This window comes from Carassius auratus, chromosome 50, assembly GCF_003368295.1.
Source record: "Carassius auratus strain Wakin chromosome 50, ASM336829v1, whole genome shotgun sequence".
NCBI lineage: Eukaryota > Metazoa > Chordata > Actinopteri > Cypriniformes > Cyprinidae > Carassius > Carassius auratus.
Window position 1 is genome coordinate 8,988,649 of NC_039292.1, and position 27,061 is coordinate 9,015,709.

Genomic DNA, 27,061 nt, shown 5'->3' on the forward strand with positions numbered 1-27,061 from the left:
CCAGCTAAAAACTGGCCGTTCACACTGAGACTGGCTCAAACACTTTGTCTCAATGAATACACAGCTGCCAAAAAGACTCATCTTTGTCTCCAGATGCTAGACAAACATGAAATTTGGATTTGTTAAAACTCCTAGTTGACTGCCTTTACCAAAGTATAAAGGGAAGTTTCATCATGGAGAACAGCTTAAGCCAAGAAACAGAGGAAAATCCCTATCTGTGGTAAGAACTGTTTTAACTCTTGATTATACAGAAAGTCAGTTTTAAATGCGTAAAGTCTGAACTTCAAATCAGTCTTTTCTATTCAGTTTAGGACTGCAAAAAAGAGGGCATAATGCTTTTTAACTTATTTAAGTAAAATAAAATGCTGAATATATTCTCTCAGCAAGCACTTGGCACAGCTTTGATTTAAGCTGACAATTGATAGCTGTGTCAGAACTCACACAGATGTTTCTCACCACTGAACTGTTCTTCATCACTAGACTTGTCTTTACACAGACACACTTGCTTTGATCCCAAAGTCTCATTTCAGCGAAACTACAAAATCCTCTGAGAATTATATATTCATGTAGTTTACTGATGTTTATTATGGCAGAAGGCAAGCTGTCAAGAAAGCACTTGCATTTCTTTCTTTTGTTCATGCATTTCTGAAATAAAACATGCATGCTTTCTAAATAAACTCATGTGAACAGAAAGTTTTCAGAGAACACCGCCCCTCAGACATAAATGGAGAAAGCACTACTGAGGCCTGGGCAGCAACAAACTACTGGAGCCAAATAAGGAGGATGACAAAAGAGGTAGTCACACAAAACACTGTAAGAGTGTCATTTAGATGTGTGGCTGTGAACTTGGTGATTTCCACTGACAGGGACCCTGGCTGTGAGTGTCACATTAGCAAGTTTATTCTGAGTATTGATCGGGTCACCACTCACATCCCAAATTCACATCATCTCTATAGTGAAACTCCAAGTTTAGTATAAGAGTGCTGCTTAAACTAGGCCAAATGAATGGGGCAGTTCTGTGAGAGTGATGTGGCATTTATTGGTTTTAGTGTGGATGATGAACACACACTAAAATATAATGCTATAATATAATGCTATAAAAAGCCATAGAATATTTGTTATATCTTCCTTTTTTAGTGACATGAATGAAAGTTTGATATTTATAATAATATAACTATTTAAAAAAATATATAATAATACTTCACAAATTACATTTACATTTATTTGTAAAATAAATTACAGTTGTATTTTAAGTTTAGAAATAAAGACTGTAGCAGCAGTTTAATGCAATAGTTCACTCACCTTCAAGCTATCAAAGATGTAGATGAATTTGTTTGTTCATCGGAACAGATTTAGGGAAACTTAGCTGAACAATACTGGCTCACCAATGGATCATCTGCAGTGAATGGGTGCCGTGAGAATGAGAGTCCAAACAAAACATTACTTACCTACATCTTGGATGGCTGGAGGGTGAATGCATTTCCACCAAATTTCTATTTTTGGGTTGAATTATCCTTTTAATGCACCAAAGTGAGCAACCCAAAGACTTGTGGCAAGGAGCAAAACTGCATAGACTGTTACAAACCATATTCACATTGTTTTGTAAACCATATTAATGTTATGTGGGTTTCCTTTCAATGAAAAATAAGTTACTTTCAAGTTTCACCCTAAGGGGTGGAAGTACCGTCTGCATAACTTCTTCTGACGTGTACCACCATCTGGGCACAAAATCAACTTCCTGAGATGAGGATGCTCAACCAAAAATAAAAATAATTCAGTTCCAAAAAAATTTTCTTCTTCGGTGGAACGCAAAATAAGAAGAAAAGTCATATAGGTTTGTAATTACATGATCTTCTTTTTTCAACTACGGTATTCCTTTACGATCTATTGTTCTTTTGGGTGGAAGATTAAGAGAAAAATAGACCGATTACATCCGTCCCCTATCCACAGCACCATGGTTTCATATGTTTTAGTTTTCAGAAAATGTAATTGTTTGGACTAAGAGGACAACACAACACAAACAATGCCTTAAACACACAAGAAACTTGGTGTCCTAGATTTTAAAATATCCTCATATACATTCTTTGCTGATGCAATGCTTAGTGGTTTTCAACTTCGAAAATCCTTTTTAAATCTTGCACTCACAAATAAGCACTAATCTTAATCTTTAAACCTCTCTCAAGATTCAGCAAAGGAGGATTTTTCTCATCCTGGGTTTTTATTCTTTACCTCCCACTCATTCAGAGAATGGAGAGGTGACAGATGCCCTCACCAGCAGGAACGCAGACCCTACGAAGTTTACTGCATCTAAGGTACATGCTGAGTCCTGCATAACCACACCCACACATAAACTATAAAACAGACCTGGAGGCGTAAAACTATAACCAGCATTATTAAAACGACTGAGGTGAGGGACATCTCAATACACCTGTGCTAATGTGCTGTTTTACTACTGTCTACAATGAGACTTAGCCATTCAGCTGACATTTGCAAAATAGATGTTTTGACTTAAAGGATTATTCCAGGTTCAGTACAAGTTAAGCTCAAATGGTAGACTGTTTACCACAAAAAAAAAAAAGTGTGTCTGGCTATAGTCTTCCTTATATTTTATTGATAACAATTCAGCTCCGTTCACTTCCATTGCCCCATTGTTCCGCTGTTTTTTTATTGAATACATTAAAGACATTGTACATTATAGACACATTGTCTCTGCTGCTTAACTTAGTCTAGCATATCTGTACAAAGACAATAAGCATGTATACTTCACCTGTCATAAAATCTCAGCACCGCAGACATTGTTACTGCTGGAGGCTAACATTTATTATCTAGCATGCTGACATGAAAGAGTAATATGTCTCAATATGCTCGCCCGCAGCATTAAACAACTGCAGTTAATTAGACTTCAAAGGTGTGTCTGGCACCAGCATTATGTTGTATGTTGTATTTCATCAGGATTCAAAAGTGCAAAACACTAGATAAGCTAATTCAGGCATAGCATGCATCATAAGGTCCACATAAAAGCTAGTTCTAAATTTGTCATTGACTTTTTGGTAGCACTTTATTTTACAGTCCTGTTCCTCATGTACATACTATATACTTATTATAGTAATTACAATTACTATGTAATAACTAGGTACTAACCCTGAACCTAACCCTAAACCTAACCCTACCCCATGGAGTTACCTTGTATTACCAGAACTTTCTTAGATAAATTCATTCAAGTACATTATAAGTACATGTAAGTACACGTACTGTAAAATAAAGTGCGACTTTTTAATTGACTTTGGAGTACTAAGTGGCATTTTACAGTAATGGTGCATGGTTAAATGTATGCAAGCCAGAGAAGATCAATCAAAATGTACTATGCTAATAGAAGTATAAAAGTATTTATGATATTTGCACGCTGAATTTGTCTACTTTTATACTTCTATTAGCATAGTAAATTGTGATTGATCTCGTCTGACTTGCATATGCAATGCACCTATTATGCAATTTTTACGGTTCCTAATATTGTTTTGTGTCTTTTTACAATAGGATTACATGCATGCAAGGTCAAAAAACACTTTAGTTTTCTCAAAATCTGCATTTAATATAACCTAATTTTCCAGCAATTCTCAAGCGATTTGTTCAAAGCAGTGCAAAGATTCAGTCTCTCTAAACCCCTACTTTCAGTGAGCCTGCTCTGCTCTGATTGGTCAAATAGCGTTATCTGTTGTGATTGGTCTAAGGCATACAGTGCATGTCTGAACCAAGCGGCAACCTGCCGCTCTCTTGTGAAGCCCACACAGAAGTGACTTAAACTGTAATTCATAAACTGGCCACTAAAGGCTAGCTGCAAAAGAGAGTCAATCCTACCAACGACTCGTTTCAGCTGTTCAGAGTTCATTCTTTATTTTGGGAGACAATAATTTTTTTATCGTGTAGGCTACTTTCAGCTTTACAACTTTGCAGATCATTTACATTGACATACAGCTTCATTACACACTGCATGAAAGGCAATATTGGAAATGGCATAATAGGGGCACTTTTATTTGCTACCTTACACTGCACAGTGTCTAAGCTACTGTGCTGATTTTGTGTGTGTAGCTGGCTCACATGCAGGAAGTCTTAATTATGAAAATATTTCGATGTCCTTTTAAATTATATATTACGTTTATTACCAAAGCTTAATTAATTAATTAAATATTATAATAATAAAATACTTAGTTAGAGATATAAAATATAATTGAATATTTATAATATTATATAATAATATCTAAGTATTTTTTATAATATTTTATGTAAACTACCATTTTAATGTTTTGAGATCAGCAAAATCTTTTAATGAAAATTATTACTTCCATTCAACAAGAATCCATTAAATAGATCAAAAGTGGCATTAAATAAATAATGTTCTAAAAGATTCTATATTAAATAAATGCTGTTATTTTGAACTTTACATTAATCAAAGAATCCTGAAAAAGATTTATCATGGTTTCCACAAAAATATTAAACAGCACACCTGTTTTCAGCATTGAACAGAATAAGAAATAATTACAGCGTAATTACAATGATTTCTGAAGGATCATACATTTGACATTTCACAGTATTATCGTTTTAATGATCACATAAATGTAGCCTTGGTGAGAATAGGAGACTTCTTTCAAAAACCAACCCCACACTTTTGAACGGTAGTGTATATATAATATTTAGTTGCCTAGCAAGTTCTTTTTTCTTCAGGAAATGCTAGTCTAGTTTTCATTTTTCTGTTCTAATAAAATGCCCATTCTTTTCCCTAGGCATGCCATCTTTTAAAAGCCATGGAGGCACAATACGGACAGTACCAGAGCAGACCAAACCTAAAGCCAGCCAAGCATGGCAACACTTGGGTCGACCAGAGAAGGTCATTTTAAGAAAAAGGTGTGAGTCTCAAATGCACAAGGCAGCATTTGCTTAACCTGCTTCATGAGCTACTAGCCACATGTATGCTGACATACACAAAACATTGTTTTTCAAAAGGGCTGCTGATGTGCTCTTTGATAGTTTTGCCTCTGGGAGAAGAGTCAACTGCAATCAGTTTTTTGAGGTACATAAAAAGCATCTTTAATGGAAGAGTTCACCCAAAGATTTATATAGAGTTTGTTTCTTCATCAGAAAAGTTTTGGAGAAATTTAGCATTCCATCACTTGCTCACCAGTGGATCCTCAAATGGGTGCCATCAGAATGAGAGTCCAAACAACTGATAAAAACTTAACAGTATTCCACAAGTTATTCACACAACTTCAGCCCATCAGCTAATGACTTGTGAAGTGAAAATCTGCATGTCCATCTAAGAGGCATCTCTCAAAAATCCAATAACATATTTGTTTAGAACTGTTTTCAATGGAGAAGCAATATTATAAATAGAGGACTCTTATTTTAGTCGATTGATGGATTTATTTTTTTACAAACACACAGCTTTTAACATCACAAGACTTTAATTTATGCACTAGAGTGTGGTTTATTGTGATGTTTTTATCTCCTGTTTGAACTGCTTCTGACGGCACCCATTCTCTACAGAGAATCCATTGGTGAGCAAGTGATGCAATGCTAAATTTCTCCAAATCTGTTCCAAATCTGCTCCACATTTCTCAAAATCTGAAGAAACATAACCATTAACATCTTGGATGGCCTAATAGTGAGTGCATTTTCAGCAATTTTCCCCTTTTGGGTGAACTATTGCTTTAATATGAGCTAATATTCAATAGTGCAGGATGTCATATCTGTCTGTATTTCGGCAGGTCCTGTGGAGCTCAGGAATCATCCGAACAGACCCCCGGATTAAGGACTGCTACGGCCTGATGCGGAAATTACAGGAAGCAGATGGAACTGTTGACAGGAACACTCTTCACAGGCCAGACTGAATGTTGACACCAGTAGTCAAATTTAAAGCATCTTAAATATAAATACTAAACACCCCTAATCTTTAATGCTGTTAATATGCTTCATTTGTGAACATCTTGCAGGTGCATGACTGGCTTTGTGTCTTTCATCCTGAAGGCATTTGCAGGGAAGATTTGTCATTCCAGATTTCTCTACTTTCACAGAGGAAACACAAAAGCTGTTTATTAAATGCAAACAACTCTCCTCTGTGAAGGTGCGTCAAATCTGTTTCCGCTGTTGTTGTTCTTTTTATATAACAGTCTATTGAAAAAGACGTGCGAAGAAGCCTTAAAGTAGCACAGGTTATTTTCTAATTGATTCTTTCTTGAAAAATATCACAACGTGACTCATTTGCTTTGCATTTCTGAACAGGAGAAAGAAGACGTGAGAGAGGGTGGCAAGAAATGGGGCGTTTCAGTTTGTACCGAGGATTGACAGAGGTGCGACACAACAGTTCAATTCGATTGATTTGATCTTCAGCAGGGGGTCTCTTCATCCTTAGGGGGTCCACAGTGGCACTGTGGGGCATCTGCCAATTATTGTTTAATCTCAAACAAATTTTTGTGAAAACAAGACAATATATATAAAAAAATAATAATAATAATAAAATAGAATAATAAAAATAGAATCTAAAGAACCAGAGGGATCAGTCAGCTTTGCCATCACATTAATAAATAACATTTTAAAATGTATTAAATAGTTTTTTATTGTAATACTATTTCACAATATTGAATTTTTTACTGTTTGAATCAAATAACTGTAAGTAAAGCCCGTTCACACCAAGAATGATAACTATAAAAATAACGATATTAACGTCAACATCAGCGAATGATATCGTCCGTTTATTCTAAGCTCACTTGCCCCTGGAAAAAATAGTTCTGAAAATGATTCAAACAGTATCGTTACTTTATTGTTATTTTATATATTATATTATTGTATTGTGGACTCTGTTATCTTTAATATTGAGAATGATTTTTAGAACTGTATCTTTTATCGTTATCTTTATAGTTATCGTCCTTAACCGGCTTTAACTTTGTGTGTGTAAGAGTCTTCCTTTAAAAAAATCTTACAACTCCAAACTTTTGGGATATGTGAAATATACAGTATATAATCATTATAAAATATAATTTTTATTTTGAAAACATGTTTTTCATATTTTATAAATGTAACTTAAATTTGTTGAATTTATTGTAACCAAAGCTACAATTAAGAAGTTAAAATTTCAGCTATAATTCATTATATTATATTATGTTATATAAATATCTACAGAAAATAAAAGGATCTACAATTGCTACTGCTAATTGCGACTTTCCTTAGGAGACTTGGCTGAACCTTGCATTCTGGGGAGATTTCATATATGGTCTCGCAGTGGACCAGCAAGGTTCTGACTATGTGCAAAAATTTGTAGGGATGGAGGAATATCCCAAATACGAGTCTCCATTTACCCTGACCAAGCAAGGAATGTTCAGTCAGTTCATTCCAAATATTCCACTTCTTTGATTTATGTTCAGTTCTGGACTCAAGAGTTTGATGTTCAGTTCAAAGACTTTTTGGCTTAGCAGTGCTTAAATACAGCAAACGTGCTTGCAGGTGTGTCTCATAGTCCGCTGGTTGAGTCAGGAGCAATTATCTGCACTTCTTTATTACAGGTAACAGTGTTGCTTGTTTAAAAATAAACAAAAATGTGCTTTTATTGACTGTTTTCGTCATAAAACAGCTGCCAACCAGACCAGTCACTGACGAATAAGAAAAGTATGTAAGCTTAAATTTTACATTAACCAGCTACATTTAATGATAAATAAAGCATAAAAGCAATCTTAAAGCAAACCACTTTCTCACAGGTTTTGATTATCATCAGAAGACAAAGAGCATGCAAACCTAAACTGCACCAGGTATTTTTATGTGATTTTTATGATCAAACTAACAATAATCATCACACACCTGCAGATAATAGATAAGTGTGTAGGAAAAAGACCAAAAAGTAAAAAAAAAACTATGTAACAAAAGAAAAACCTGCAGGCCATGTGATTTTTATGAGATATTGATTTTTTTTTCTGTTATTCAGTGTTTATTTGTTAGTGTTAATTGTAACCGTCATCACTGCTGTTGCAGTTATCAAAACCTGTTAAAAGACATCATCCATCTCCACGCTCTTTCATTTTACTTACAAGAGAAGAAAGTAAGTCTAGGATAATTCCCCGAAAGATCAATTTTGGTTCTACATCACACAGGGTCTTTTAATCTCATCTGTTTTGCATAACTAAACCATTCCAGTGCTTTCCAGAAGGTGTGGGGATCAATTCTACACTGGATTTAATGTTACAGGTATTCAGTTTTATGTATTATATTCTTGATAAGAATGAATGCATGGTTGAATTTTCATTTTGCATATGTCTCAGTGTTTATCTATAGAAGTCACCTGCGAGTCTGGCGTGGGATTGGCTGAAACCCTAGGTAATGGATGACTGTGCCCCTTTTCAGGTGACCAAGTGATGTCACCCCACCCCATCCGCAGCATGCTTTCCCATGATGCAGGGGGCTGGAATGAATGATTATTCCAGAATGTTTCATTTCAAGGTGAGTTTGTGTCTAAGTTGGAAAATGATGAGTCATATTTGTGTGATATATTGCAGATTTAAAATCAGTTGTGGTTAATTTCCTCAATCTCTAGTTTAAATTCACTCTCACATTTCTAACAGGATTTTTTTTACTCAATTAAATTTTCTCCCACTTACATGTAACTACTTAAAATTGCCTCTACCTTGTTAATTAACAATAATGGTAACAATCAATCGTCAGTGATGAATAGCAGTGAATGTTTCCATGAATTAAACAATGTCTAAAAAAAATAATTGGATATTCCCCTACTGCCCTCTAATGGACACAATCCAGAATGCTGAATATTTTCTCTGTGCATATTTCATGATGGTAAACTGCTTAGGATAGAAAGCCTAATAATTTATGATGGATAATGTAATTGCAATGCAGACATCTGTGCCTGGGAAGTCCAGTTTGTCTGGTGTCGTACTGATCCTGCGTGGTTCCTGGGGTTCTGAGACTCATGTGTCGGTCTCCTGGACTGGACTGCAATGAAAATTCATGGAGGAAATTCATGGAGGGGTGTCCATTTCTTTGAGGTGAGGAAATGGATCAGTAAACTCCAATATCAAATCAAAATGTATTAAATTCTGTGGATTTTAGACCATGTTCCTTATCTTCTATATTTATGTAAATGCTATTGCACTCCTTAACTCAGATTAAAATGAGCTTTTAGAAGACATGCATTTAAAATTTGCAAGGTTGGACCAAAACGTTTGTTTACTCATCCTGTATTACACATTTATATCCAATTATATGCTCTTTAGTATAAGAATGCCCCTACCCCAGGGACCACCTCCCTCTGGCTAGCAATCTGACAAACCTTAGGCCTACTATCCGGTTTTATATATATATGTATGTATGTATGTATGTATGTATGTATGTATGTATGTATGTATGTATGTATAAATAACCACCCCCTTTTCAATAATCACATTTTGTTGCTTTGTTGCCTGAGATGAAAGCAGAAACAGTTTTTGGTTTATCAAGATGTATTTACTCTTATAACATTATAACTTATAACATCCAAGTGAAAGATATAACAGTAAGAACAGAAAGATATAAAAAATTAAAACCAGAATCACTGAGTTGGACAAAGGATCACCCCCCATGAAAAGAGCATTCCTGGAGCATTTCAGACTTTGGTGGTGTAACTCAGGCAAACAATCAACTATGGACACCCATCAAATGATCCCTGGGATAAAGTTGTGGACAGACACAAGTCAGGAGATTGATAAAAAAAGAAATTCAAGTCTATTATTAAAAAGTGGAAGGTATTTGGTACAATACAGATCCTCCCTGAACAAGGATGTCACTCCAAACTGATGAAGGAGCCGGAGGAAACTGCTCAGAGAGGTGAACTAGAGCCCCACATCGACTCTGAAGCAGCTGAACAAATTTATGACAAAGAGTGGTCATTGTGTGTGTGTGACAATATCACAAATTCTCCACACATGTGGCTTGAATGGGAGGGTTGCAAGAAAAAAGACACTCCTCAAAAAAGGCCACATGCAGTCAAAGCTGAGCTTTGCTAAAACAAACCTTGAAGATTCTGAGGCAGATGAGAATATAACTGAATGACTTGGCCTCAACACCAAACAATAAATATGTTCCAGCTCACCATCCAAATATCAGCATTCCTCCAGTAAAGCATGGAGGGGGTAAAATCCTGTTATGAGGTGTTTCTCTGCAGCAGAGACTGGAGCACTCAGGATCGAAGGAAAATTGTAAAAATTATTTTGGAAAATCTGCTGTCCTCTGCTAGAAAGTGGTCAATGGAAAGAAGATTTACCTTTCAACATGACAATGATCAAAAGCACATAGTAAAACTGAGCACACAGTGGTTAAAGGAGAAGAAGGTGAATGTCCTTGCATGGCCCAGTTAATCAACAATAAGTGATTATTTTAAGGGGGGTGGGTGTGACTCCTTTTTTATACCCACTGTATATATATTAAATACATATAAAATACATGTAAAATTATTGATGCTGTCAGGATATGGAGATAAAGAAATATTTCTCTCTAGAATTACAAATTATGAATATACTTCTGGCTGCTTACAGAGGGGACATAGTATCTCTGCGCAGGTAGGATGTCTAAATTATCATATAGACCTCAGCCACAAGTATTATATTAAGTATTTATTATATTATATTATATTATATTATATACAAATATATTATATACAAATATATTATATACAAATATATTATTTTTTAATACTTTTACAATATTATACATTTCAATAATTTAAGAATATATAGAAAGAGAGTTATCATTTGTTTTAAATAATATATTGAAATATATTCAAATTGTAAAGTATTGAGATATTATGTTAACATTTCTTGCTCTGCCTTTGTCATTTGAATTTAAATTTACAAATAATTTAAATAAACATTACAGAAATTACAATTATAAATAATTTTCTTTATTCAAAATATAATTGATTTTGATGTCACTATGGCATATGAATTAAGTTTCTTTTGCATCTTTCTATAAATGATCTCTAATTCCTCATGGTGAATTATACTGAAAACAGTGTTAACAGAGTTAATTCCTCTTGTATAGGTGAAGTTCAGATGTGAATGCTGTGGATTATGATGGACGGTCAGCGCTGCATGTCACAGCCTCTGAGGGCCATCTGGATGTCATCAAGTTCCTGGTGGAGAACGCAGGGGCAGACTGCACACTCAAGGACAGGTAGCTTTGTCAAAGTCATGTATGATATGAAATACTACACATGTGGCATTATAAACCAGCCAACAGGACTGATGTACCATATTGATGTTCATAGGTGGGGAAACATGGCCTTACAGGATGCCATGAGATGCATCCAGAAGAAATACACAGATTATTAAGATAGCTTATGATTTAATACTAATAACTCATTGGGTGCATTAATTTAAATTTTATATTTACATTCAGCATACAGATAGACACAGATTATATTGAGAATGAAGAGGAGGTTATAAAGAGCAGCATAGACTTGGATGGAAAACATTAGTTGAATTCTGCTGGCAATAGTCCCAGACGACCACTCCCTGCTTACTGAGAATTACTGAAAGAGACTGAAATCTTGTTTTCTCAAGAAATGCTTCAACAGCATGTGTTTACTGATTCAACATTCAAACAGTATAGGAATGAATTTGCTCAAATCCAATTTCATTTTATTTTTTTTGAATTAGCTGGGTAAACAACTGAATGCAAATGAATCGTGTTTTCATGACAAGGGTATTTTCATAAAGAGCGGGGCACGTTGTCCCACGTTTTATCCATGTTGAAAACAGTTGTGCTGCTTTGTGGATATGTGTGTTTTTCAGGATTATTTGATTAATAGAAACTTTAAAAGAACAGAATTTATCAGAAATAGAAATCTTTTGTAACATTATAAACATCTCTACTGTCACGTTTGAACAATTTAATGCATCCTTGCTGACGGCTGCTGACAATTCAGCTTTGTCATCACAGGAATAATTTAAAAAATATATTTAAATAGAAAAGATTTATTGCAAACTATATGTGTCACAGTATTACTGTTTCAGCTGTACATAAATGCAAAAATGCATTACATAAATGCAAACCTGATGAACATAAGAGACTTATTTGAAAAAAAAAAATTTAATCTTAATGACTTTTGACTTGTAGTGTATGACACATTTATTCCACTTTTAAAAATTGCAATGTTTTTGGACTGTTTCTGTGTATTATCATTTACATTAATACTTTTTCATAGATTACATGTAGCTGAAAATGCCATTACGTGCTGTTTAGTGCCATGTTCAATTGTGACAATTTACCTGTGACAACATGCTCCATAATTTGTCAATTGGTATTCAATAACCGGTATAATGTACAGAAGCTGAGATATATGCTATACAAAAACTGACTTTCAAAAACATCCTGAGAAAAAAAAAAAAGTGTAAAAAGAGTAAAAAGTGTGACAACCAGCCCTGGTCTTTCCATATGCAGATATGCTGGTTATTTATGGAAACTTTAATAATATAATACTTTATGTGGGCTAAGGCCTGGAATTCTTGCAGTAGATACAAGCCTGTAGCCGATGAGTGACCTCTAGGACCGTCATAGCTGCAGGATCTCAGCACAGCCCCACCAATCAAATCTGGGCAATGTCCCAAGGTGCAAAATATTGCGACGGACGGAAGAGGGAGGAGAGCAATGTGGACTCACGGGCAGAGATAACCACCCCGACATGTTTGTTCATGTGAAACATTTGGGGACGAACGCGGATTAGAATGTCAGTGGCCGGATTGAAGAAACAATTTCACAAAGCAAGTCAGGTAATTCGAAGCTTTTGTGCGACGATGCAAACAAGATTCATTTCAGTGATCGAGTCATTTCTTTAGAACGATAGCGTACTAATGCTATATGCACGTAACTGCGCTTTAAATCGCGCTGTTAAAGAGTTGTAATACTTTTGTGACACCGCGTTTGTTGGCTGGGTGGATGTTCTAATGACAATGTGGGGGATTCGTGATGATGAACTGTTCTTTTGAATCGGATCATTTCAATGAATCAGTTGAAACAAACCAGAACGAGTCGGACTGAATCGGTCATTGTGGTCCTCTAATAAACAATTTATCGATTAATTGAACGCGAGAAGAACCATATCGAGAAGAGAACTATAGCATAAAATGTACACTTTATTAAAACGTGCTAATCATTTTATCAGAGATGTAAATTAAGTTTTGTACCCTAGTGTGTAAAGTAAATATATTTACGTTGAAGTGAACTGGGACATATTTGAAATTGCAACACCCTTAAAGTTATATCGTTAAAATGCTAGCGATATGTACAGTGACCAATGACCTAATATATACTTATCATATCAGTGACCGTGGCATGAACCTTGCAGTGACGCAATAACCTCAAGACGTAAAGGATTCACGAATCGGTTTCTTTGAACTGAATCTTTGAAACGATTTGTTCAAAGGAATCGATTCGCGGGCATTAATCGCACTTCGCACAGAGCTACTGCTGCCAGGCTGGGGTGACCTGATATTATGTCCCAATTAATGATATATTACCAAGCTAAAACATACATTGCGTTGGATTATGTATAAATGTTTTGTTTCTGTTTTAAAAAAGAAAGGTTTAAGTGCTTTAGTTCCACACCAGAAATGTGATTAGCCTCCAAATTATGTAATCAAACATGTCCTTCTCACCTTGTGTTTCTGAGGAAGTGTTGAGTTACTGCAGAGGTTTTGAGGCTGAATGTGTCGAAATGAAAACTAGTGGGACAAATGCACATGGGTGTTGTCGGTTTCTTGGATCCAAAGTCCACTTACTATCTGCTATTGTTATTATGCAAGTTTATTGTGGATAATAAAATCTCCTGGAATTTATAATAAATACTGATCATTGACTCCTGGAGGTTTTGTTTACAGTATTAAGGATAGTTTCTAGGTCTCCAAGCCACTAAAGTATGTTTATTAAAAAGTTTGCAAGGGCACATTTTTTCGATTAATTCCTGGCGGTCTGAATCCTCTTAGTGTTTTGGACGCATTGGCCAAACGATTGACCTTCATAAACAGCTTGGCTTATGAACCACAGGAAACAGATGCTCAGTCATCACAATGTGTTAAAAAAGGCGAGGCTTGTGGATTTCCGGGTTTTGTTTGGAAATGTTGTAGATAGTGGATTGTGCTGCAATCAGATCAGCCGCTCATTATCATATCATTGTTTTATTAACTATTAATAAGGTTATCATGATCACTCTCTGTATTGCCATTAATATTTTATATGTTATGGAGAATATGAATTTGTCCGATTAGTCAAACGTTCATCTGATTCTTTTCATAACTGTCTACTGAATCATAAACTTATTTTTTGTCAAGCCCACTCAGCAATAACTGAATAATTATTATTATTATATATAATTTTTTTTACCTTTTTGATTATATTTACAGTTGCTAAAGGAAAAGATCAATGGAGTTGAAGGAACAAAACTGGATGAGGAATTCCTCAACATGGAAAGGGTATAAACATCAATCTTTGCAAAATAAAGAAAAAATTCAAGATCTCAGTGCATCAAAATGTCTCTCTTTGTTTTTCTATTTTATTGATTGTTTTATTGTAGAAAACTGATATTACCCACAAACTGATTCTCGACCTTGTTCCAAAAACTATAGGATATCTTCAGCCAAACCCAGGTTTTTATTCATTTAATACAATTTATTATAATATTTATTATAAAAGTGCATTATACAATACATTATAATTTTATGTATGATATATTATTATATATTATAATATTTATTATAACATTTATTGAAATACATTCATGTTTTTTGAATGTTTAGTTAATGTGATTTTGCAGCTGTTGTTATATTTAAGTGATTCTCTTTTGCATTTTTGTTCTTCAAGCATACAGAGCAAAACTCAGCATGCTCAATACAGTGTCCAAAATTCGTGGGCAGGTGAAGGCTGTGGGCTATCCTCAGACAGAGGGCATTCTTGGAGACTGCATGCTGCGCTATGGCAATGAGCTTGGAGCAGAGTCTGGTTTTGGTATGGTTGAGATGAATTAAAAGCAATGAATATTACAATTTTTACTGCTTTAAAAAAATGCCAAAATACAAGTTCTGAGTTTTGCTACAATTGTAGGTTTTGCTCTGCTTGAAATGGGAGAGTCTTTGAAACAAGTAGCCCAGGCAAAAGACTGCATGGATGTCCGAGTGAAACGAACCTTCATTGATCCTCTGCTGTCCCTGCAGCACAAAGAGCTGAAGGAAATCGCGGTCAGTCTGTATGTTGTAAATGAGCACTATATAATTTTGATGATAAAATCAGATTTACTAATGATCAGATTACCTGTCATTTTGTAGATGCATTGGAAGATGTAATGTCGTGATTTGTATGATTTTTAATGTATTCTGAGCATTTAAAGTGGAAATGGAATGTACATAAACACAGCTTTTCTTCTTTTTCTGGTTATCAGTATCATCTGAAAAAACTTGAAGGTCGGCGTCTAGATTTTGATTACAAAAAAAGGCGTAAAGGAAAGATTGCAGACTCCGAAATTAAGAAAGCATTTGAAAAGTTTGAAGAATCCAAAGAACTGGCTGAGAGAAGCATGTTTAATCTCCTAGAGAGAGACGTAAGTTAGTGTGTGTGTGTGTGTGTGTGTATATATATATATATATATATATATATATATATATATATATATATATATATATATATATATATATATATAATTGTATTATTTGTTTTTGCTTATTTGTTTACCCTTTTTTAATTCATAATTTGTTTGACTGTTTTTTTTCTTAGGTACAACGTCTGCAACACCTCTCCGGTCTCTTAGAAGCAGTAATGGACTACCACCGCCAGTCACACCAGATTCTAGAACATCTCAGGAGTAGTTTACAGAGCAGGTTAGAATCATGATTTCAGCTGTACTTATTTCCTATACTTACCTTGGTTTCATTTAATTTGCCTGCTTATTTTTCACTGTATAAAGGATAGCAGACGCAAGCAATCAACCCAAAAGGGAATTTGCATCTAAATCAGTTGCGAGCACAGTGTGCTACACGGATACTTATGGATTTTCCACATGCTCATCAGGTGTGATATTAAGATGTTTGATTACATTAAACAGAAACTGTTCACAAAGATTTTCTGAATGCTCTGCCAGCTGAAATGCTGTATTATGTACCACAGATACTGAGATTACCGAAGCTTTGAGTGAAAAATGTAAGAAATTTTAAATGTGATACACAAACTCTCAGCTTTTGTATCAGGTAGCTGGAAGTACCCCAGCTTGCTTTGCTTCTAATGTCTTTCTTTACCAGATGCAACGGTTGTGGTTCACCCTCCTGACAAAGTCACCATTAAAGCTCAAACAACAGACAGGCCGTCCAGTGACAGTGAGTTGTTGTTGTTTTTTAATTCGGCAGGGATTCTTTAAATTAGTCAAAAGTGACAATAAAGATTTCTGTTTGAATGGAACGCTGTTCTTTTGAACTTTCTTTTCATCAAGGAATCCTGAAAAAAATATAATGGTTTCTACAAAATATTAAGTAGTTAATTTGAATATTAAATGGTTTTCAACATTGATGACAATAAGAAATATTGATACTAAAGAGTATGATACTAAAGACTGTAGAAATGACTGCTCAAAATGTTAAACACTCAGAAGTGAACATACATTTGTCACAAATGAGCCACAAAAGTGTCACAAATTTGTGTATGTGATTAGTGAGCTAGAAATAGTCACAGAATCTTTTTTTTTTCCAATTAATTTTAAATAATAGTTTAAATATTGATATTTCAGTGTGATCTTAGACTTAATTGTTCTTTAATTTATAAAATATTCATATAATTGAATATAATAGAAACAAGTAATGCTTTCATTTTTATTAAACATTAGAATGTGTCTGTTCCACGATTTTAAAAGTGACCTTAAAGGGTTAGTTCACTCAAAAATGAAAATTAGGCCATAAATTACTCACCTTGAAGTCACCCTAGGTGTATATGACTTTCTTCTTTCATACAAATTCAGTCTGTTATTAAAAAAATTGTCTTTGATCTTTCAAGCTGTTTGATTCCACTCAGTGGATGTTGCACTTTGTATCAATTTAAAATAATTTTTATAAAAAGCTAATCCATAAAAAAAAAAAAAAGTGTCTTACCTGGCTCCACAAAGGCCTCCTGTAGGGAATTGATGAGTTTTTCTAAGAAAAATATCCATATTAAAAATGTAATGATCACTTTAATCTAGCTTGCACTCAACTGTGTAAAATGGAAGCAGTTCCAGGAGAATGACGTATGAGGTCGGTGTTGTGCATGCAACGTATGTATGAGTCTTGTGAAAACCAACGTTTGTTAACAGGAGCAAAGGAAGCAAAGTTTCCTTACTTTAGCAAAGGAAAACCAGTCTCCTCTTGGCTTATATTGAAGTTCTGAGACCTTCTTCTTTACAAATTCTTGTTTTGTACTTCTAATTAGTGACCATTGTTTTGCTTTGATCTCTCCTCTGCATTTCTGCGTCCGTCACTTCTGAGCGGCTCATGCGGAAAGCTGACCTCATAACGTCATTCCCCCTGAACTGCATCGTTTACAACAGTGAGCGCAAGCTAGATTCAAGTGATAATTAAGTTTTGAATATGGCCTTTATTCATCCCCTGGAGCCGTGTGAGAGACTTTTTTTTTTTATGGATGTGCTTTTTATTAAACTTCTCGTTGCAATCCAACACCCGCTGAGTTGCATTAAACAGCTTGAAAGATCAAAGACAATTTTTTAAATAACTCCAACTGGATTCGTCTCAAAGAAGAAAGTCGAATACCTAGGATGACTTCAGGGTGAGTCATTTATGGCTTCATTTTTGGGTGAACTAACCCTTTAACCTTGGGAAAGAAGCTGCATAAATAAAATGTATTTTTCTTCTTGTGTGCTAGATGATAGCGGGCTCCCTTTGGATCAGCCTTGCTGTCAGGCACTTTACAGTTTCCAGCCAGAAAACCAGGGCGAGCTGGGCTTTAAGGAGGGCGACATCATCATTCTGACCAGCCAGATCGATGAGAACTGGTGTGAGGGAATGATCAGAGGGGAGGCTGGCTTATTTCCCATGAACTACGTCAAAGTACTTGTACCTCTGCCGCAATGACAGCAGGAAGGCACTGCAGCTGGACAACATGAACTGTGCCAGTTTTTTTAGATTAAAAAAACTTTTCTTTAAATATTATTGATTATTTGATAATGATTAATATGTGAAGCACTTCTGAGCCCATGCTTTATATTTATCTATATTATCACTATGCAAAGTAACGTACCCTGCCTTGTATTCCTTATCTGATTATTTTTTATGAATCTTAAAATGTTACATAAATATGCTGCTATAAAAAAACACAAGTATCATTTATGTTATACTGTAAGTGCACTATGAATGTTCATATAAATTATAATTTTAATACAATGTGGTCATGGACTGATTAGTTTTACTCTTTTTAAATAGCACTTAAATCGAAAAATTTAATTACTTATCCAAAATTATTTTATTTTTTCTTTGTCTCTCCTTGTGCACTGCATTAAATATTCTAGTACTGTTGGTCTTATTGCAGAATAACTTACGTGTACTTGTATTTAAAAGCACTACAGACATTTGAATGCATATTCCTTGACAGACGTGTTCAACTTTGACACACAAAATAAATGACTTGCCTTCCCCACACAAGATGCGTTGCTGTAATTCCGAATGTTTCCTGTTTTTGAACCCAGCAGCTCGCCGTAGTGGCGGTAACATACTGGAACAACGGATGTTCAAACTTTATTGATATGAGTTTTACTTTCAAATAAAAGGACTCATCTGTTCAACCACCGTGGATGTTTTGTGAAGTTTTTTTACGAGCATGTCCCTTATTTCCCCCCGCACTTTTATAGTCTAAACCAAGGGTAAGTAACGTTAGCTAGCTGTCGCTAATCAGCTGATGAATGCAGAAACTATTAGCACAACATCACAAACAGCAACAAAAAAAGTGCGTATTGGAGAGTTAAAATCTTTTAACGAGCGTTACGGATTCACCCCTAATGTTGATTTTATCAGGATTATCCGTTACAGTCGCTTTTGTTTAACTGAATTTGATTATGCTCTAAATAAAGTTAAAGAAGATTTCATGAACTAGCTGCATTGCCCTTCGGCTAACTTGCATGCAACTTAGTCAAAGTCACTGAGGATATTTTAAGCGTTTGTAAAGGCATAATTCAAACTCTTATAATAATTTAGACTACCAGTAACAACATGTAAAAAGTAAATTGGTGGCTATACAAAACGTTTAAATATTTGCTAACCGATAAAATGACAATAATGACATAATAATGCTTTAAAGTGCAATACTACACGATTGTTTGTCACTATTATTCCTGTACAAGTATTCGGGGCTCATGTCAACAGTGCACGCTGTAGGTCGCGCGCCTGACAGCTGTCCATCTTTTGTCTCCTGGCAGCCGTTGCTATGGAGGACGTCACGCGGCTTGTGTCGTCAGGTGACTGTCTGAAGATCTGGGACTCGAGCTCCATGACGGTGCTGGAGCAGTTCAACCCTCACAGTACCACGCATCCAGTGGCTCAAGTGTGCTGGAGCAGCAGCAGTATCCTCTATCACTGTCACATCACTTTAAATCATAATCATCAGCATTCTGTGCATCATTTACCCACAGTAATGTCAGTCATCACTGAGCATGTGTTTGGATCACATAGTTTTGAAGAGATCATTCCAAGTGCAACCATGCTTACCACAGCAAAGTGTGAAATTTCTCTGACTCTGGAGAAAGGTGTAGAAAAACTGTAAAAATAAATAAGTATATAATTCGATTGTATATTATATTGAAATGATAAAACATATTAATATAAATATATTTAAACAAGTAAATGAATAAAAAATATATTGAAATATATAGATAATTATATTTAAATAATTAGATATATATTAAAAACTAGATTCAAATTAATAATAATACATAAAACAGGACAGTATTATAGTCAGTCGAAAAGAAAAATAATTTTCACTTAATGAACTAAAGATTTTCGGAATAAATGTTTAATTTGCATAGTATACCAATTTAAATTATTAAAAATGTGTCTTTATACATGAAAATATATAGCAATTTTAGAATGGGGTCCCTTGCATGAGGAGGATTATATTTAAGGGTCCGTGGCATCTCAAAGATGGAAAGCCCCTGAGTTGGACAAACATGGTGCATATTTATTTTTTCATAGATGGAAAGGTGTTTGCCTTGACAGTATTCAGACCAGTACTTGGTCAGTGCCAGCAGTATAGGAGACAAGCTGGTGGTGACCAGTCTCAAGTCATCTCCAGTTCCAGTGATGGAGCTAGGTGAAGGGGTGAGCTGACGACCTTGATATTCAGTTCAATTCAAAGTTTATTTGTATAGCGCTTTTTTACTATATTAATCATTGCAAAGCAACTTTACAGAAAATTTAGTTTCTACAATATTTAAGTAGTAGCAGCTTGTAAGTGGTGACTGTCAGTTTATGTGCATATGATATCTTCTTCCTATCTAAATATATCTTGGTTATGTATGTTTCATACTGGCCTTCTGTTTGTAGAAAAGGCAAACCCGTGTTAGTCTGAACTCCACGTCACAGTTCCTGGTCAGCGGAGGACTGGATAACACGGTTAATATCTGGGACCTAAAGACGAAAAGGTTGCACCGAAACCTTAAGGTATCATATGGTCACAAACATATTTTACACATGTTTGAAATTTTCAAAGGACATTCAGTTTGTTGGAAGTATGTTCTTCCATGAAGATAAAATACAACAACAAAATGGCCCCAAAATAGACGGTTCCTAATCCATCCTGTTCCATGTCTCTTTTTGTGTAGGACCACAAGGAGGAAGTGACATGTGTGTCTTTTAATGGAGGTGATAGCTACACAGCATCAGGCTCAACTAGTGGAGATATCATCCTTCACAGCATCACAACCAACCTGTCCAGCAAACCCTTTGGTCATGGGCCAAATGTGGTGAGTGTGACCTTTTTAGTCTTACAAAATATAGTGAGTGAACTAAACTAAACTAGATGTTTTAACTGTCCTCAGTTCAGTTTAGTTTTGTATAAATTAGAAATATTGCTACTGTAATATTTCACTGTAAATTAAAGAAATGGAGCATCTGAGAAAAAAACTTTACTTTATTTTACAGACCAACTGTCTTAATTTCTTCAGTTTCAAATGTTCAGCCATCTAGATTTTTTGTTGGTGATTTGATTTCGATTAAGCAGGTAACCCTAGTTTAAAAAACAACGTGATCTCTCTTCAGCCCATCCATGATCTGAGGTACTCGCTGGTGAAGAGGTCTCTGCTGGGCACGGTGTCTGACTGTGGCTCTGTGGCGCTCTGGGATGCTAACACTCAAAAGGAGCTGCACTTGTTCGAGGGGGCGCACAAAGCCCCATGTTCAGGGTTGGCCTTCTCTCCGGCCAATGATTTACTCTTCATCACTGTGGGGCTTGATAAGAAGATCGTCTGCTATGACACCTCCAGCAAAATGTAAGAGAAAACATCACATTTAATAAGCAGTTTGAACACTGGAGTTTGGTTTTGATTTGTTTATCGATTTAATGTGTGCTTATCTCCGCAGGGTGTTTCGTAATAAGCAGGTGGAGTCTCCGCTCACAGCCATTGATTTTACTCCAGATGGAGCTGGACTGGTGGTGGGCTCAACACAGGGCAGAATTTATCTGTACGATTTGAGAAACCTCAGTGCGCCGGTCAAAATCACCACGGCTCACAAGACGTCAGTGACTTGCATCCGCTTCCAGAACTCCACCTGCAAGTTAAAGGTACGGCTCTCTGTTATTTGTTCAGAACCATCCTCGGTTTCATGTGAGGTTGTGTGTTTGTTTCCATTAAACTGACTCATTTCCTTATCATTCTAAATGTGGGGCTAAAGAATATCATGCAAACATTTGTTTATTTAATTGTTTGTTTGTTTGTAACTTCTTAGATAGCTTTAAAATTCTGATAGCGAATATATTTTAATTGATTGTATTAGTATGTATCATGCAGTGTTTTGTGTGAAATTCATTTTATTTAATTAGTTTGAATTAATTAATATTTAGTTATTCTCATTTTTATTAATGTAATATTTTTATTTAACTTACATTTTTGCTATATCCGATATATAGTTTTGATTAAAGATGCAGTAACATGCATTTTATGAAATAATTGAAATTGGAATTGAAACAATTAACTTAAATTTGAATGCATGGTTTTCTTATTTCATTTATTCATTTTTATAATTTTGTAACATCTGATGAATTAAACAAATGTTGCTCCTACATTGAACTATTCAAGATTATTGCAACAGACTCTGGTTGTAAGTGATATGAAAAACCAGCTCTGTTTCCACAGTCCACTAAAACATCCAGCAAGACTTCTCAATCAAATAAGAGGATCTCAGCTAAACTGGACATCCAGCAGACGGGACCCTCCACTCCAGCATCTACAGTCCCACCCAGTGTGCCTGGCTCTGAATTTCCTGGTGATGGACAAGCCCAAGTCACAGGTCAACATTCTTTATTGTCCTTAGAAGGTTTTATTCCTTATTCAGTCATATTTGGTTAGCTCGTTTAGTATTAGAAAGCCCTGTTTACATCGTTTGTAACAGTTTTACAGATACTGAATGTTTTGCTTTTATAGGTTCTGCTGGTGAGGTGTTCTCCAGAGAGGCGGAGGGTCTGCACAGTCAAGCTCAGCTAGCAAATGTGGAGAAATTTAGCAGCATCGGTCGGAACAGCCTAAACCTGGATATTTTCTCCCCTCTAAATGATGGTAAGATCACTTCTTTTTCATTGTTATTAATGTATTGTCCATGTTTTTTTCTTTATCTTCATTGGTCTTCTCTTTTTATGGGCCCTTTCTGGGCTTTTGCATCCTCTCTACAGGTTTCAAAACACATGGCTTGGCTGAAACTCCAACTTCAAGAAATGGTGAGTATTTCTTTATCATTTTCAGTCATAAATGGCAAAATGTAAGAGATTACGGTTGTTGTATATTTATTACATGGCTAAATGGTTTTTTGCCATTTTTCTCTTGTGTCTAGGAGGCAGTATAGATATGTTCTCGAGGGAAGGGGAAGGCCAGCACAGCACAGACCGGTTCAGAGTCGGCCGAAACAGCTTGGACATCTTTTCACCTGTACGAGATGGTGAGGCAACTTTTCCAACCGGTCTTTCACAGCTCTGCTCACTACATTTAATATATATAGACTACTCTAGGTAGATTTTTTCTTTTATTTGTTGATTTTATTACATTTAAAATAACTGTCTTTGTAATATATTTTAAAATGTAATGTATTACTGTAATGCAACGCAGAAATTTCTGCAGTTATTACTCCAGTCTTCAGTATCACACGATCATTCTAATATGCTGATTTGTCACTCAAGAAAAATGTCTTAATATTATCATTATTGAAAACAGTTGTGCTGCTTAATGTTTTTGTTGAAACCAGGATACATTTTTTTAATGTGATGCTTCTATTTTCAGCAGCATTTTAAATATAACATTATTTAAAAAAAAAAATCATTAAAGTATTAATTAAAAAGGTTACTTATTCCACAGACATATATATTTGCTTTACTAATTGTTTGCTGATTATCTCTTTAGAGTATAAAGGGCAAAGACTGAGTGATGTATCAAGTGGAAAAAAAGGCAAGTTTGTATAAACTATATATATCAGCTGTAATGAGCATGATAAGAACAATGAAATAACAAGGTTACATTGACGTTTACCAACATTAGCATTTCCTGTGTTACTAGACTTTGAATACCTACCTCATTTTCCTGGAGGCTCGTCCCAGAGGATGACACCCTTGGGCACTCCAGTCAGTCGCTGCTACAGTCCCTCTGTGGTTCAGACTCCTCCACCAATCAGAGAGGAGGAGCCCATCACTACCCCACCACAACAGACTGATTTACTGAACGGCAACAAGGTCCAACTCATTTTGTTTATCATCCAACATTTTTTTTGTATTGAGAAATTCAGCTTTTTTTCTGGATTATTGACAGGTGGAGAAGAAGAACGTCCTCCAGCAGGACTTTGATGTCATAACCACGCACCCTTCTGCTCAGAGCACACGTGTCCAATCCGTGCAGCCGTTCAACACACCTGAGCCCAGTCAGAGGAGAGATCTGCCCTCCCAGCTCATCTATGACTCGCCAGTCAGCGGATCTCCTTCTGCTGCTGCACCAGGTGTGTTTGAATGGGCCACCATTACATTAAAAGTTGCTTTAGGCTGTGTTTACATTGACACAATGTATTGACACACGTTTTCTTGCTCACATCTGACATGGATCAGAATTGAATGTAAACAGGAGGGCCAAAAAATCAGATATGGTCAAAAGATCGGATATGTGCATTAAGATTTGCGGTGACACAGTGAGTGACGGATGTTTTGATCTCAATCTCCCGCTCCAGCGGCAGCAGCAGCAGTCGAATCTGGAGCTGAGGGCCGTGGAGCTCCACTCACCTCTGTTCAGATGAGCTTTGTCCGTAATATGATCAATGAGGCACTGGAGGACTTCAGGTGAGTTAACAGATTTCTTAAGAATAATCTAGAGATCACTTTATATTTAAAATGACATCTCTAATTGTAATATATTTTCAAGTTTAATATATTTTTGTGATCGAAGTTGAATTTTCAGCATCGTTGCTCCAGTCTTCAGTCACATGATCCTCTAGAAATAATTGTAATTTGCTGATTTGATGCTCAAGAAACATGAAGTATTATTATCAATGTTGAAAACAGTTGTGCTGCTTAGTAGTTTTGTAGAAACAAGGCTACATTTTATCTTTATTCTTTGATAATTGGAAAGTTAAAAAGAACAGCAATTATTTGAAATCAAAATCTTTTGTCACTTTTGTACAATTTAAAGGTGCTGTAGGGAACTTTTGTAAAAAAAATATTTTTTACATATTTGTTAAACCTGTCATTATGTCCTGACAGTAGAATATGAGACAGATAATCTGTGAAAAAAATCAAGCTCCTCTGGCTCCTCCCAGTGGTCCTATTGCCATTTGCAGAAACTCCATCACTCCCGGTAAAAAACAACCAATCAGAGCTGCGGTCCATAACTTCGTTTGTGTTCAAAATGTAGAAAAATGAACATAATAAGCGAGTACACCATGAATCCATTTTCCAAACCATGTTTTTGGCTTGTCCTGAATCACTAGGGTGCACCTATAATAAGTGTTTATATTCAGACTATTTTAGATTGCTTCGGGGGTACCGCGGTGGAATAACCCAGTACCTTTGTGATTCTTCATAGACATAAACAGAGAGAAGTAGTTCCGGCTACGATGTTCTTCCGCAAGACGCAAGCAGTTCTGTTTATTAACCGCTAGAGCGTCAAACGTTCCCTACCGCAGCTTTAAAGCTTCCTTGCTGAATGAAAGTAGTAATTTCTTTAGAAAATAAAATAAATGCCCCAAAACTATTAAACAGTTTTGTATACATCAACGTTATTATAGTTAACAAAAAACAACAAACATTAAATAAAAAGTTCTTGTATTTCAGTTCATTGTCAAGGAAACATTTCTTATTTTCATTTAGTTTAAGTTGAACTAAAACACCTAAAATTGAAATAAAAATGAATAAACACTATGTAGACAAAAAAAAGATAAAACCCCAACAAATTTAAAACTAACAAAATAAAGTTTACATTTTTACATTTATAACAAAACAAAAAAATTCAAACTATTAATAAAATCAACAGTAGTATCTCAATGATACAAAAATAACACTAGATTGTTTGTGGGTATATAAACACACAATTTATATATATATATATATACGATATATACAACATTGCATAAAAAATATACACTGTATTTTTACTTATAAAATACATAAATACAAAAGTTCATTATGTTTTCATCACAGTGATTTAGTCATTAATGACTGTTCTCGTTTCCTCAGGGACACATGTCATAAAGACATTATCAATCTACAGGTGGAGATGGTTCGGCAGTTCTATATTCAGCTGGTACATTTGTTATTTATTAAAATTAACATTTTTATAATTAAGTAGCTTACTTTTTTTTACTGTTATTACACCAATTTAATCATGGCACTCATCTTTTCCAGAATGAAATCCACGGTATGATCGAGAAGTCCTCTGTTAACGACTCACTCATCGAGGAGATAGAAAGACTGAGACAGGAAAACAAACAACTACGAGCCAATTATTAAATACATCTGTAGGCACGCATCTCCCACTGCAGCAATCCATCCAGAATCAGAGAGAACAGAGAGAAGCTCCCGTTTCTACTAGTGCCTTCACTCTGCAGACCGCCGCTCACAGTCTGCTCCTCTGTTTGTCATACTGGCACACACTTTTGTATTTGTTTCAGGCCATAAAGGTTGTTTTTGTAAGATTTCTATGCCTTAAAATCAAATAGCAAGGAAGAGAACACACTTAAAGTTTTTTTTTTCCAAGGTTAGTATTTCATATGTCCTAGTTTACAGGGAAAAAATGCATGTATTGGCACTTAAGATGTGAAATGCATGAATGTTGTAGAGTTGAAGAAGCATCTCATTATGAATTTTGCCACGATGGATTGTGCTCTTCTGTAAAAGCTGTCCAGATTAGTTTTGCAAATCACATGCCAAAAATGAAAGGACACTGGTGATGTGTAAGAGTAGGTAGATCTATGTATTTTGCAACTCACAAATGTGTGTATTGGAGATTATTTGAATGCCCTTGCTTCAATAACCTTTGGTATTGGTTTCATATGCTTTTGGCAGCACATTTGCCAACAAAAAGCAAATGACTAACTCAAAACCATTATCTGTACACTGTGCTCCTAATCCACAATTATAAGGTGTCTTCCTATAGACTGATCTAAATCATTTCTGCATTCATATGTAGCTGTGTTTTGTTTTCTTTCTGTTTCATTACAAGCATGTCATAAGATGATTGCGTTTGGTGTGGTGTTACCTGGAGGACTTTTATTTTAAAATACCTAAATTTGTCTGTGGCCAGAAAGTCATATTTTTTAATAAATATAATATACAGTTA

The 27,061-nt window shown here is 35.3% G+C and overlaps 2 protein-coding genes across 6 annotated transcripts; both read left to right on the forward strand.

Moving 5' to 3' along the window:
* On the forward strand, nucleotides 1-18,836 carry LOC113066883 (endophilin-A3-like). 4 transcript variants are annotated; one of them, XM_026238988.1, is made up of 20 exons: nucleotides 1-220; nucleotides 691-795; nucleotides 2,245-2,312; nucleotides 4,779-4,899; nucleotides 4,999-5,065; nucleotides 5,760-6,115; nucleotides 6,274-6,341; nucleotides 7,219-8,478; nucleotides 8,890-9,038; nucleotides 11,068-11,199; nucleotides 14,427-14,495; nucleotides 14,597-14,669; nucleotides 14,884-15,027; nucleotides 15,124-15,257; nucleotides 15,458-15,616; nucleotides 15,790-15,893; nucleotides 15,980-16,083; nucleotides 16,180-16,212; nucleotides 16,311-16,385; nucleotides 17,917-18,836. In XM_026238988.1, exons 11-20 carry the CDS (start codon nucleotides 14,487-14,489, stop codon nucleotides 18,123-18,125), a joined length of 1,044 nt encoding a protein of 347 aa, XP_026094773.1. In that variant the 5' UTR covers nucleotides 1-220; nucleotides 691-795; nucleotides 2,245-2,312; nucleotides 4,779-4,899; nucleotides 4,999-5,065; nucleotides 5,760-6,115; nucleotides 6,274-6,341; nucleotides 7,219-8,478; nucleotides 8,890-9,038; nucleotides 11,068-11,199; nucleotides 14,427-14,486; the 3' UTR covers nucleotides 18,126-18,836. The 4 variants fall into 4 exon arrangements, with proteins under 4 accessions (XP_026094773.1, XP_026094774.1, XP_026094772.1 ...); XM_026238989.1 differs by lacking the exons at nucleotides 1-220; nucleotides 691-795; nucleotides 2,245-2,312; ... (2 more) ...; nucleotides 5,760-6,115; nucleotides 6,274-6,341 and having other exon boundaries at nucleotides 7,153-8,226; nucleotides 8,383-8,478; XM_026238986.1 differs by lacking the exons at nucleotides 1-220; nucleotides 691-795; nucleotides 2,245-2,312; ... (5 more) ...; nucleotides 8,890-9,038; nucleotides 11,068-11,199 and adding an exon at nucleotides 12,548-12,797.
* LOC113066881 (protein NEDD1-like) lies at nucleotides 18,772-27,061 on the forward strand. 2 transcript variants are annotated; one of them, XM_026238982.1, is made up of 17 exons: nucleotides 18,772-18,910; nucleotides 19,463-19,606; nucleotides 20,266-20,360; nucleotides 20,586-20,702; nucleotides 20,864-21,004; nucleotides 21,300-21,529; nucleotides 21,621-21,822; nucleotides 22,394-22,547; nucleotides 22,682-22,813; nucleotides 22,927-22,971; nucleotides 23,085-23,189; nucleotides 23,648-23,692; nucleotides 23,801-23,973; nucleotides 24,050-24,233; nucleotides 24,459-24,567; nucleotides 25,960-26,026; nucleotides 26,128-27,061. In XM_026238982.1, the coding sequence occupies exons 2-17, from the start codon at nucleotides 19,471-19,473 to the stop codon at nucleotides 26,230-26,232; spliced, it is 2,040 nt and encodes a 679-aa protein (XP_026094767.1). In that variant the 5' UTR covers nucleotides 18,772-18,910; nucleotides 19,463-19,470; the 3' UTR covers nucleotides 26,233-27,061. The 2 variants fall into 2 exon arrangements, with proteins under 2 accessions (XP_026094767.1, XP_026094768.1); XM_026238983.1 differs by lacking the exon at nucleotides 23,648-23,692.

Bases quoted from the DNA above. Each gene is read 5' to 3' on its own strand.
- LOC113066883 (XM_026238986.1), top strand. From the start codon at position 12,753: ATGTCAGTGGCCGGATTGAAGAAACAATTTCACAAAGCAAGTCAG. The intron at 15,617-15,789 runs GTAAGTTAGTGT...TTTTTTTCTTAG, and splicing joins TTAATCTCCTAGAGAGAGAC to GTACAACGTCTGCAACACCT. The intron at 16,084-16,179 runs GTGTGATATTAA...TATGTACCACAG, and splicing joins ATTTTCCACATGCTCATCAG to ATACTGAGATTACCGAAGCT.
- LOC113066881 (XM_026238982.1), top strand. From the start codon at position 19,471: ATGGAGGACGTCACGCGGCTTGTGTCGTCAGGTGACTGTCTGAAGATC. The intron at 21,823-22,393 runs GTACGGCTCTCT...CTGTTTCCACAG, and splicing joins ACTCCACCTGCAAGTTAAAG to TCCACTAAAACATCCAGCAA. The intron at 22,548-22,681 runs GTCAACATTCTT...TTGCTTTTATAG, and splicing joins TGGACAAGCCCAAGTCACAG to GTTCTGCTGGTGAGGTGTTC.